Source organism: Mesoplodon bidens, assembly GCF_964165515.1.
Source record: "Mesoplodon bidens genome assembly, chromosome: 13".
In the NCBI taxonomy this organism is placed as follows: domain Eukaryota; kingdom Metazoa; phylum Chordata; class Mammalia; order Artiodactyla; family Ziphiidae; genus Mesoplodon; species Mesoplodon bidens.
The window spans coordinates 18,696,109-18,709,555 of NC_138169.1; the positions used below are offsets into that span (position 1 = coordinate 18,696,109).

The 13,447-nt window shown below is 42.7% G+C and overlaps 2 protein-coding genes across 8 annotated transcripts in view; one reads left to right on the forward strand and one right to left on the reverse strand.

Annotated features, from left to right (window-relative positions):
- Window positions 1-1,554, reverse strand: part of USP30 (ubiquitin specific peptidase 30) — a 28,616-nt gene extending 27,062 nt beyond the window's left edge. For both annotated transcript variants that reach the window (XM_081252934.1, XM_081252933.1), the window contains exon 1: window positions 1,368-1,554. In XM_081252934.1, the coding sequence (XP_081109060.1) occupies window positions 1,368-1,450 (83 nt within the window). In that variant the 5' untranslated portion in view covers window positions 1,451-1,554. The remainder of the gene's footprint in view (window positions 1-1,367) is intronic.
- An 8,215-nt stretch (window positions 1,555-9,769) lies between these two features.
- Window positions 9,770-13,447, forward strand: part of SVOP (SV2 related protein) — an 85,009-nt gene continuing 81,331 nt past the window's right edge. For all 6 annotated transcript variants that reach the window (XR_014017284.1, XR_014017285.1, XM_081251992.1 and 3 more), the window contains exon 1: window positions 9,770-9,982. Coding sequence is in view for 4 of the 6 variants with exons in the window: in XM_081251992.1 (XP_081108118.1) it covers window positions 9,948-9,982 (35 nt within the window). In the remaining 2 variants the exon portion in view is untranslated. The remainder of the gene's footprint in view (window positions 9,983-13,447) is intronic.

Genomic DNA, 13,447 nt, shown 5'->3' on the forward strand with positions numbered 1-13,447 from the left:
ATTATCAAGTATTATAATCTCAGCTTCATTCATGAAAGTTATTCGTGAAGTTTCTTAATGCAACATTGTGCTGATTTTTACACAATAGGTATATTCACGTGAGGCCACGTGGATCTGGACTCATGTCTGTTGGGCTGCCAAGTCTGTGCTTCAAACCGGGAAGCTCATGGGGAAATTGAAGGACAGAGTGTCAAAAGGATGGGAGAGAGGGCCTGCCTAGGTCCTAAGTAGGGCATGGATAAAAAACCCAGGGCCAAGTGTAACTCTGGAAACCCCACAACACGAGGGGAGTAGTGGGGCCTGGGAATGAAAAGACCTGGCTTCTCCCCGCAGCTCTGCTGTCAGCTGAGCTGTAGGACCACAGGCATGGCCACTGCAAGGCCCGTGTCCCAACTATAGAACGGGGGCACTGGACAGGATCGCCGCTGAGGACTTCCAACCCTGGGATGATAAGCGCTTTAGACTGCTCCAGTTCCAGAGGGAGGAAGCTGACCTGAGCAATGGGTCTCAGTCATTTAGGGTCAGGAAGGGGGCTTGCGCGGAGGGACTGCTCAGCTCTGAAGCCTGGAGCCCGAGGGAGGGTGGATAAGAGAAGGGACATAGGGACCCTGACAGGGTTGAGAACCCATACTATTGGGGGTCCTAGCAGGAATGTGGGATCTTAACAGGACTGGGAGCCTTAACAGGTTAAGGGGTCCTGATTGGTTTAGGTGCCCTTGCAAGATAAGGAGCCACTAATTAGATTAGGGACCCACACAGACTAAGGGATCCCTGGCAAAAGTGTGTGGCGGGGTGTGACAGGAAGACAGGTACTGACAAAGTGCGGGGGGGGGGCGCTAGCAAGCCCGGGACACTTTACAGGGTTGTGAGAACCATGGCAGGACTGGGGAGCTTGACAGGTTGGGGAACCCTAGCAGGCCAGGAACTGACATGACTAGGGAGCCCAGAAGGATTGGGGGTATCTTGAAAGGATGAAGGGGTCCGGTAAGGCCTGCGAGGCGCTGAGAGCTCCGAGGGGGCCATTGACAAGGCTGAGGCTCCCTGGAAATTCTGGGGACAATGACAGGATTAGAGGAGGCACTGGCAGGCGGAGGAGGGGGGTGGAGGGGGCACTGATAAAACTGGGAGCGCCAGCACAATTGGGGAGTGCCGACAGAATCGCCGTTGCCTGGAGGCCCTGGAGGCCCGTCGCCCTTCCCGCCCCAAGGCCTGGGCCTCCAACACTTCGGGACGCAGAAACCTCCGGAATGCTCACTCCGGCCCCTGGGGACCCTTACTAGGGCGTGAAAGGGCAGCCACAGGCCAGCCTGGGTACCCTGGTCCCCCTGGTCCCGGCCTCCCCGGCCGTCCCGCACCCCAAAGCTCACCTGACGGCCGCCCCGGTCCGCAGGAAGCGCTGGATGGTCCTGTCGGCCGCGGTCATCGCCGCCTTAGCCCGGGAGCTCAGCATCGCGGCTGCGCGGGAGGCCTGCCGCCACCCCCGCCGCGATCTCCGCGGCCGGACCCAGGGCTCCGGGGGCTCCCGAAACGGCGGAACCCGCGGCCAAAGTCCCAGCTCCTCCGGGGAGGGTAGACCGAAGGACGGGCTCCCGGAAGAAACGGAAGTGATTCTCGCCGGAGGACTGGAGTCGACGGACCACCCCCTTGTTTTTCCTTTTCCCCCTTAGTCAAGGGCGTCGGCGTCGGTTACTAGGGAGGCCGTGCGGCCCGGGGCCGCTTGGTTTTCAAGTTTTGCTCGTGCCCTGTTCATAGTTACACATATCCCATTTGCAGAAGGGACCCTGGGTCATTTTTATTTTTCGGTGTAAAGAGGGCGACCCCCGCCTGAAAACGGGATCACGACTTGGCCACCGTTAGTTATAATTGTCGTCGGAGTGGAAATGGATCGCAGAGGAAGGGCCTTTAATGAGCATGTGGCCCATCTCTGACGACACCTATAGAGAAACCGAGACCTTTAATAATAACAGCCACCAAACTTATTGTTTACTTAAATGCATCGTAAGTACGTCACATGCATTATTCATATTCAATCTTCACAGTTTTTACATCCCAGTAAATACAAGAAATTTAGATAAAATGTCTTTGGCACAGCTTGTAAGTGGTGGAAACAAGATTGGCAGGCAAGTCTGTGTGTCTCCAGAATAGCAGTGTCCAATAGAAATATATGGAAGTAAACATTTTAAATTTTCTAGTAGCCACATTAAAGTGAAAAACAACAGATAAAATTAATTTTATCAATATCTTTTACTTAACCCAGTGTGTCCAAAATATTGTCATTTATATGGAAAAATTATTAATGAGATAATTTACGTTCTTCTTTTGTACTAAGTACCTCTCAATTTGAACCAGCTTTTTTGCATGTACTCTATAGCCATAAGTGGCCAGCAGCTACCACACTGGACAGCACTGGAGCCAGAGAGGATTTGCCCTCCCTTTTAATCACTTCCCCCAACTCCAGAGCAAATAGTTGCAACTGCTTTAGTAAAAAATCAAAGTTCTAGCTCAGTGGTTCTCAGAGTTTCTGGTCTCAGGACCCCTTTATACGCTTATAGAGAGTTTTGTTTAAGTGGATTATACCGAACTATACTTATACTACTAAAAATTAAAATTGAGAAATATGGAGAATCCTGACTCATACACTGGGTTTCACACTTTCCTTGCTGTAAACATAATAATTGAAACCGCTTGCCAAACACTTGCTAGCGGCTAGATCCCTGTGCTAAGTACCTACGTGCACTGTCCTATTTCATCCTCCTAACAACCCCACCAAGTAGGTTCTATTAAAATCTCCACTTCAGGGCCTTCCCTGGTGGTGCAGTGGTTGAGAATCTGCCTGCCAATGCAGGGAACACGGGTTCGAGCCCTGGTCCGGGAAGATCCCACATGCTGCGGAACAACTAAGCCCGTGTGCCACAACTACTGAAGCCTGCGTGCCTATACCCTGTGCTCCGCAACAAGAGAAGCCACCGCAATGAGAGGCCTGTGCACTGCAACAAAGAGTAGCCCCTGCTCGCCACAACAAAGAGTAGCCCCCGCTCGCCACAACTAGAGAAAGCCCATGCACAGCAACGAAGACCCAACACCACCAAAAATAAAAACAAATAATCAATTTTAAATAAAGATGACTTGCTAGAAAGTTGTGTTACATGCGCATAAAGCATAATGTATTAAAAAAAATCTCCACAGAAGAGGAAAGCCCAGAGAAGTAAAATGACTTGGCCAAGGTCACACAACTGGTTTGTGACCAGAGGATGTCAGGCAGATCTGTGTGGATCTAAGGTCTGTGTCTTAGGCTGGACACTTCTGCCTCAGACTTGAGTCCATCAAGATGGGACCATTACTACCCCACACTGTGATCAGCACTCCACATTGTGTTGGTTTCAACTACCCACTTGGGCACATGGCCTTGACTCCAGCTGGGGTAGTTAGGAAGGAAGCATAACTGGTATTTACACCTTTGAAAAGATGCTCCACGTTACTTGGTAATGAAAGAAATGCAAATTAAAACTCCAATCAGAAAACATTTTTTTCCACCCATCAGATTGACAAAGCATGAAAAATACAATACACAGTGATGGTAAGTTTATGGGGAAACAGACACTCTTGGGCATCCCTGTGGGAGAGTAAATGGGTGCCATCTTCACCCTGGGCAATTTGGACTATTTACAAAAATGACAAATCTGCATACTCTGTGACCTACATATTTATCACACACACATAAGAATAAAGATGTTTATTGCAGCATTGTTGCTAATAATAAAAGACTAGAAGCATCTAAATACCTAGAAAAATTATAGTAATCCCGTATAGTGGAGTACTATGTGCTATGAAAATAATGCACCAGCTCTTGTGTACTAATAAGGGAGATTCTAAGATGTGTTTTTAAGGGAAAACAGTAAGTTGCAGGGCAATGGAAGAGAATGCTATTATGTGTGTGAGAATAAGATTAAGTGTTTATAACTATAGAGTTAATTAAGAAACTGGGGACACTGCTGGCCTCTGGTAAGGGAGCTGTGTGACTGAGGCCACCTTTTGTCCTTTGAGAATTGTGTGCCATGTGTATGCATTATTATTCAAAAAATAATTTAAAATTTTAAACTTGAAAAGCATCATCAAAACACAGGGGAAAGACAGCATCAAAATTGATATTCCTTCTGGTAAAAAATACTCATTAGAAGCTCATGAAAAGTGAAAGAGCAGGCCACCTAATAGGATAAATATGATTCCAAATTTGTCAGAAGACGTCTATGTATGTGTCCCTGCATCAAAAAATGGCTGGAAAACTATATCCCCAAAATGGTAACTCTGGTTATCTCTTTGTGGTAGATTAGTAGTAAGTTTTATTTTCTTCTGAATGCTTTTCTATGTTATCTGAGTTTCTACCATGATCATTTATTTCTTTCATAATTAGAAACATTTTTAAGAGATGACTATATAAGTCTATCTTTCTTTATGCAGTAGTTCTGAATTGTTGCAGCCTTTTGTAACTCAAACCCTCCTTTTCTGATTGATCTCCAATCTCCAGAGATCCTAAAATCAGCTTTTAAGCTTTCTTTACCTCTCAGATCCTCACAATAAACCCACATTTAAGCCTTCTTGGGAGCTCTTCAATATAAATCCTTTATAAAAATAATTGATTTGCAATAAGTAATTGTGGGAATTATTACCTAATTTATATGGTTGATCAGTTCATATTTCACATATATTCATTTTCTTAAATCAGCAAGCCCATGCAAGTTTCCAAGAACTTGGATATGTTTTTTTGCATGTCTCCTCCAATTTGATGTTACTTTTTATGTTGTCAAACAGTGACTGGATTCCTTTTTTATTTTCCAGTAAGAATGGCATAGCTTAAAAGTCACTTCCTCCTGTTCAGACAGAAGCCCTGTAAAACTTTAGCCCATTGCTTCCCAGAACATCTGATCATAACATCTTAAAAGTCACAATTAGGGGCTTCCCTGGTGGCGCAGTGGTTGGGAGTCCGCCTGCCGCTGCAGGCGACACGGGTTCATGCCCCGGTCTGGGAGGATCCCACATGTTGCGGAGCGGCTGGGCCCGTGAGCCATGGCCTCTGAGCCTGTGCGTCCGGAGCCTGTGCTCCACAACAGGAGAGGCCACAACAGTGAGAGGCCCACGTACCGCAAAAAAAAAAAAAAAAAGTCACAATTATTTCTTTTTCTAATCAGGAAGGACCTTAACTGAAGAGGCTATGAGAGGCCAGCTTATCTGACTCAGTGAGGAAACTGAGGCCCAGAAGAGTTAATTGATAACAGAATTAACTTCTGCCATCAATTAAACTAGTCACCCCATTTCCTGGCAGAGACTCTTGTGTTTTTTCTCTACTGTCTTTTCTGAGAGTTTCAAACATGGGGAACAATACAGAAGGGAAGCTGAGTGTAGTAGCCAGCCTCCAAGATATGCCCCAAAGACCCCCTTATATCCTGGATTCGTATCCCACATCAAATAAGGCTGACATGTATAACCAAAAGATTATTGTGATAAGGACAGTATGTAAATTTCAAGGCCAGGTCATAAAAGACATTCTCACATCAACTTTGCTTTCTCTTGGTCCACTTACTTTGGGAGAAGCCACTGACCATGTTAGCTGTGAAGATGCTCAGGAGAGGATCTTCTCATGGAGAGGTCTACTTGTCAAAGAACTGAGGCCTCCTGCCAACAGTCATCACCAACTTACCAGCCATGTGAGTCCGCCATCTTGAAAGTGGACCTTCCTGTCTCATTCGAGTCTTCATATGAGACTGCAGCCCTGGCTGATATCTGACTGCACCCTCATGAGAGACCCCGAGCTACAACCACCCAGGTAACCTGCTTTTGGATTCCCGACCTACAGAAACTGTGCAAGATAATGATTGTTAATATTTTTCAAAGATGCTAAGTTTGGGGGTAATTTGTTATGCAGCTATAGATAACGAAGACACTAGGAGCAATGTTCCTCAAAATGTGGGCCTTACACCACTTAGCTCAAAAATCCCCTGACTTCCTGGTTAAAAGTGTAGGTTCCTGGCTCCATCCCAGCCAAATGGATCAGAATGTATCAGTGTGATGCCCATAAATCTGCATTTTGACAAGCTTCAGCTATTTGGATAGCATCCTAAATTTTTTTGGCCATATCCAGATGTCACCTTTACTATTTAATTTAATTTTCTTTTTGTCTGCAGAAGTCACTTTATTTTTTTTCATTTTATTTTTTTATTGGTGTATAATTGCTTTACAATGTTGTGTTAGTTTCTGCTGTACAATGAAGTAAATCAGCTATATGTCTACATATATCCCCTCCCTCTTGGACCTCCCTCACATTGCCCCCATCCCACCCATCTAGGTCATCACAGAGCACCGAGCTGAGCTTCCTGTGCTTTATAGCAGTTTCCCACTAGCTATCTATTTTACACATGGTAGTGTATATATGTCCATCCTAATCTCCCAATTTGTTTAATTAGTTTAGTTTAGTTTTTTAATCTATATCACATAAATATTTTAAAATTTCTTTTGGTTTTAGACTTTTCACATTTGGAAAAAAACATATTTTTCTAATATACATAAAAATAAGTATCTGTATTTGATCATTTAAGTAGGCTAAATGTTTATCCCATGTATCACCTAAAGTCCTCTCCATTACACTCAGAAGTAAACACTCTATACTTGGTAGAACACTGAGACAGAGGAATAGAGATCATTTGGAAATGATGAGAGTTGTAGCACCCCACATGTTCTCTGGAAGTGGACCAGTTCTAAGCGCTGGCGTCTGTAGCATCTCCTTCCATTCTCACCACACTCTTGGACAGCAGGCAGGGTAATGTATGATTACTGCCACTTTACAGATGAGAGCACTGAGCCACATACAGGTGGAGAGACCGGTCTAAGGTCACAATGCTTGAATGCAAGCCCTGTCTCCTGTCTTCCTGCTCAAACCTTTTTGCGAGATACACTATTCCTCCGTGGCCAAATAACCCATAGAGATCTAGAGAAAGGGAAGGACACCTAAAAATATAGAGGGCATACTATTGTGAACGAATGCTATGAAACACACAGATTTACTGGAAATGGATCATAGACCTAAGTGTAAAAGCGAAAACGATAAAACTCTCTGAGGAGTTTTTTCATAGGAGAAAAATCTTTGCAACCTTGGGGTAAACAAAGATTTCTTATGTCACAAAAAGCACAAATCATAAAAGAAAAACAATCTGATAACCTCAATCTTATCAAAATTTAAATTTTTCCTCTTTGAAAGATACTGTTAAGAAAATGAAAAAGTATGCCACAAATTTCAGAAAAATCTATAATACATATATCTAACAAAGACCTGTATCCATAACGTGTAAAGAACTCTTACAATTTAGTAAGAGGACACACAATTCCCCTCAAACTGTCAAGAAATTTGGACAGACACTGAACAAAAAAGAGATATAAATGGCCGATAGGCACATGAAAATATGGTCAACATAATTTGTCATGAGAGAAACAAAAATTAACACCACAATGCCATACCACTATACACCTATTAGAATGGTGACAGTTAAAGAAACTATCAATACTGTGTGTTAGTGAGGATTTGGAGCAACTGGAATTCTCATACATAACTGATGGGAATGTAAAATAATACATACACTTTGGAAAGCTGGCAGTTTCCTATAAAGATAAACATAATCTTACCTCAATGACCCAGCCATTTCACTCTTCCATATTTATTTATCCAAGAGAAATGAAAATGAAAATCTCCACAAAGACTTGTACATGAATGTTCACAGCTACTTCATTCATAATAACTCCAAATGTGGAAAATCCAAAATGGTCATTAATTGATGAATAGGTAAATAAAATGTGGCATGTCCATACAATAGAATATTACTCGGTGATAAGGATGCACTACTAACACAACACAGTAACACTTATGAATCTCAAAGCCATGCTGAGTGAAATAAGTTGAGACACCAAAGAATACGTACTTTATGCTTCTGTTTATATAAATTCTAGAAAATGCAAATTAATCTATAGTACTAAAAGCAGCTTAGTGGCTGTCTGGAGCCAGAGATAAACTTTTGGGGTGATGGAAACATTCTATATCTTGATTGCGGTGTTGTTACACTTTTTCTTTTCAAGGGCATATGGGCTATTTATGTATCTTCTTTGAAGAAATGTCTATTCATATCCTTTGCCCAAGCTTAAATTGGGTTATTTGTCTTTTACTGAGTTGTAAGAGTTCTTTACATATTTTGAATGTAAATCTCTTATTAGTTATATGATTTTCAAATATTTCTCTCATTTGGTGGGTTGTCTTTTCACTTTCTCAATGGTATCATTTGCAGCATAAAAGCATTTAACTTGGATATGGTCCAATATATCTGTTTTTTGTTTTTTCTTTTGTCCCTTATGCTTTTTGATGTCATGTCTATGAAACCACTGCCTAATTCCAAGTCATAAAGACTTATTCCTATGAGTCTTATAGTTTGAGCTAAGAGTTGTATAGTTTGAAATCTTGCACTTAAAAGTATTCAAAACCTTTTAGGCATCTCTGTTGAATCCGGCTTACGGTTTGTATGGAGTTGAGTAACCAACTGTCAAGGTTTGCTTGGGGCCCAGCACTTTCCAGGACATGGAACTTTCAGTGCTATAACTCAAGTCCTGAGCAAACCAGGGTGAGTTGGATCCATTACCAATAGACCTCCAACTTGCCAACCCTGATATAAATTATTATCCCTACTCTCTATGGCTTAAAATAGATACTGAATCTCCTCACTTGAATGAAAGACGTTTGTTTTCAGTTTACCAATCATTTATTGAGTGCTCAAAATGCAAAGCCCTGGGGTTGAGTGTAGCTAGGAATATAAAATTCCAATTTCAGTGTCCATAAATAAATTTTATTGTTCCAGGCCTTTGGGGTACATCAAGCTCCTTTGTGGAGCTTAAATGCTAAAGGTGGGGGCAGACATTCTAGTGGAAGGGGGATGGGAGAGCCATTAAACAAGATGAAGAGGATTTTGAAGGCAGGGATTTGGTTTTATTAATCTTTGATTCCCCAGAACTGTAGAAATCACTCACTATGCTTGTTGAATGAACGAATGAGTAGCTTTCTCCTACTCAACGTACATTTTTTTTTCTTGATTCATTTCACAAGACCTCAGCTCTGTGGGACTTCCCTGGCGGTCCAGTGGGTAAGACTCCGTGCTTCCAATGCTGGGGGCCTGGATTCCATCCCTGGTCCGGGAAGTAGATCCCGCATGCATGCCGTAACTAAGAGTCCGCATGCCACAACTAAGAAGTCTGTATGCTGCAACTAAGACCCGGCGCAGCCAAAATAAATAAATATGTAAAATAAAATAAAAGACCTCAGCTCTGTGATGACAATGTCATTTCTAACTTGTTCTCTGTCATATGCCCGGTGACTCTTACAGTGCCTGGCACACAGTAGGTGCTCAGTAAACAATGCTTCAATGCATGAGTACGTATAAAATTTTTTCATTCTCTGCATTTGTTATAGCAGCCTGGGTTGCAAGAATATTATACCAGTAACAACCTTAATGAATCCCTACAAATAAACATTTAGAGAGGCGTCGTCAAGCAAAGAGTGCTCATTGGTACCTAGACAGCCATTTCACAGGCTGGTGTGCCCCACAGGCATCCCAGTAAAACACCACCAGCCACAGACAGCCTGTAAATTCTGCTAACCAGAAGGGCTCTCCCCGCCCCCTCTCCCCGCGCAGCTAGCTCTGCCCTCCACCTCCTCCTCTCCGCCTACTGTCGCCGCGGTCTCCTGGCGGCGGCGGCTTTGTCTCTTGGGCTGGTCCCTGGCGGCTCCCTCCCCGGAACAGCTGCCACCGAGGGAGGAAGCGGCGCGGTCCAGAGCCCTAGTGCTGAAGCCCCCGAGCCCTCGTCATCCACCACCACCATGTAAGGGCCATGAAAAGGGCTCGTCCTGGCGCAGCGCGGACATGGAGGAGGACTTATTCCAGCTAAGGCAGCTGCCGTGAGTATCCTGGGGGCGAGTGAGACGCAGACAGGTTTTCCTTTAAAGAAGGAAAACCTGCAGAGGGGCGTCTCAGCGTGGCTTCCTGAATTTAAAGGGAACTGTTTCAGAGGAGAGAATTAGGCCTGGAGGAGACAAGCCATTTTCCTACCCCATCAGCTCAGCATCTGTATCTCTGACTCAGTTCGATTTTTCAGATCCGTCGGAATCTTATGGGGACCTACCCATGTTATGTTTCCCCTTATAATGGCTCTCCATCCTAAAGGGATTTTGAGGTCTGTGTTTTAAGAAAGCATTAGCTGCTGTTTTGAAATGCGGACTGAATTGATGAGTCTATGCAATGACATCGGTCCTTTCCAGTCCTTCTCCTATGCTGTGAAATTCCTAATTTTCCTGCAAGGTCTTTTAGAAGGGAATGATACTGATGTTGCAAACTGGTTTCTAAAAAGCTGGGATTCCTTCCTAGAGAGGAGGCTTCAGCAAAGTCTTGTTGTTTATGAAGTGTGTGAATGAGAGGGCTGTGCATCGTTGCTGAAACCTCTTGCCTTCTTCTGAATGAACGGCTTTTGTAACAGCTAGCTAGAGTGAGACTCACTGTCAACGGCTATCCTTGGGAACTCAGGAATACACTGCTTAGAGGATTGGAATTTTTCAGGGATGCCAAGTTTGCTCTGAAAATCTTGGGGGAATACAATCAAGCAGTGGCAAGTGGAGGGAGCTTGTAAAGGGGCTTACAAATTTCTCCTACCACAAGCTGATGGTGATTTGTTAAGCAAATTCCAAGAGTATGAGATGGGGCATTAAAAAGAACATTAATGAGGGTTTTGTTTTAATTTTTAGAAGTACTAGCCATTTGGATGGTAAAACGAGACACCACTTGGAATTGTTGGAAAGGATACATTGTTGTTAGTATGTGTGTATTTTCTTGACTTAAATGTTTTTTTCTCTCTAAGCCACTGAGGAATTCTCCCAAGTGACTTTTAGCGTGACTGATACAGCTCTCTGAAGCTATAAGTACTGCAGGGTATTGTAGTGTCTGCTTCTCAATCAGTATAAAATTAATTTTCATTAATATTTTTAATTAATTAAATTTTTACTTTTAAGCTTTTATTAATTGATCCTCAAACAGCATATCTTATGTAACACAGCATTATTTCACAAATGCTAAAGGGCGCTCAGTTATAATATCCAAAGCCCATCTATGAATACATAAAAATGTACATATCTGAGCGCAGATATCTCAAGGAAAACACCATGTTCGTTGAAACTAAATATCATGTTTAAAAACGAACCTATTATCTCTAAATAAAAAATAATTCAGAAACTAAAATATGAAATTTGGTACTCAGAGTAAGAATACATATTGGAACTGCAGTTTTACTGGGATAAATTCTCAAATGCTGTCAGACCGTGTGAACTTTGCAAATTATTCAAAGATTCATGTGTATTTAATCTAATACATAGACATGACACTAGAATGACAATTCCTTCCTTAATTTAAAAAAGTAAAATCAATAAGAGGCTTTTACTTAAGCTTTAAATTAATTTAGTTTTTATACTGATATATAATATAATGTACTAATATAATATATAGATAGGGAAAATACGGTTCAAAAAGAAGCACAAAACCAAAAGTAAGTCTCTCTCTTCCCAAACCCCAGTGTTAAGTTTCTTGATTAGTTTTCTGATTTTTATACACATAAATACATGTAATATCTATTAGAGAGGCCAGATTGTGTGCTGGTTAAGAGCACTGACTCTTGAGAAGACAGACTTGGCTTCAAATCCTGACTGTGCCACTTCCTGGCTGTGTGACTTCGAGCAAGTGACTTAACCTTTCTGAGACTCAGTTTCCTTAGCCATAAAATGGGAATCATAATAGTACTTGATTCAGAGGGTTATGGGGAAGATCAAATGAGATAATCTGTGCTAATGCCTGGCAGATACAAAGAAGTCACACACATGAACTATTATTATTCTGACATCTGAAAAAGAATTTGTAAAGACAAAGTCTGTAGACTCCTTATGCTGGACTCCCCCAAAATGTAATCTGCAAGCCCCAAAGTACACTTGAATGATGTCAAAATTAGCCCTGAAATACGTTAACCTCCATTTATAAAAAAGAATAAAAGAAAAGGAACAGCCATGTGAATCTGAGTGGGTTACACACCACAACATAGGTGTTTTTTAAACCACACCCTATATATATTATTCACAGATTGCTGGCAACAGACTGCCTGAGAGCAATATGGATTTTTAAAAAAATCAGAGTGCCTTGTAGAGGGTGGGCCAGAGTGGACCTTGGAACAGGCTCAGTCCCACAGGAGGCCAAGTGTTAATAGATTATAAGCTGCTAAGTAGTTTACAGGGTCAGGGGAGGGGGAAGAGGGATGAGGGTGTCTAAGAAATAGTCCTTTCCTGCAGGTAGAGGCACCTGCATACAGCTCTAGGATGGGTCATTTGAGACCACAAACAGCCTCTGCCCTTCACCTGCTGTCCACTCAGGCACAGCACCATGTATAGGAGATTCAGAAAGCTGAGATTTTATATCTAGTTCTGCCTTACTGTGAGATCTTATGCAAGTCAGATTTTCCTGGGTCTCTCCTTTCTAGGATGATTTCTTGAAAGCAAGTTATGCAGACTACATTGATTGATTCATTCGTTCTTTCTTTCATTCATTCATTCATTCATTCATTCAGTGATTTTCCTGGGTACCATCCTAGGTCAAGGGATTCTACAACCAAATAAGATACATGGTCTTTGCCCTCAAGGAGCTCACAGTCTAGAGCTTCAGTGTCCAATACAGCAGCCACTAGCCACATGTGGCTATTTAAATTTAAATTATGTAATTAGTATGTGAAATAATTTTCATGTATAATACACAATATAAAATTTGACTTATAAGTAAAATAGGTGATGTTTGAAACATCCGTTCCTTAGTTGCCTTAGCCACGTTTCAGGTGCTCAGTAGCTACATGTGGCTAGTGGCTGCTGTAGTTGCATTGTGACAGCATGGGTCCAAAACATTTCCGGAACTGCAGAAGGTTCTATTGGACAGCACTGGTTCGATGGGAGAAGCGGATGTTGAACACACAATTGCACAATAATTATGAGAATTGTTTTAAGGGCTACAAAGGACAAGTGCATGATGCAACAAGAGTCGTTCTAGACGGCGGAGGGGAGGATCAGAGAAGGCTTCCTTGAGGAGGTGACATTGGAGCTGAACCCCCAGACATATGTAGGAGTCAGCCAGAAAAAGAGATAGGTTGGAGCATTTCAAATAGAGGGAATTGTGTGGGGGAAAAGCTCAAAATCAGGCCACCGGAGCTTCATGAGCAAGTGGCGTGAGGGAAGGATGCAGAGGATGGCAGGGACCTGGCCACACAGGGCCCTGTAGTAAGGACAAGAAATTGGAACTTCATCCTGTGTTTGCTCAATCCACTCTCTCTCCTTTCTTACCAACCC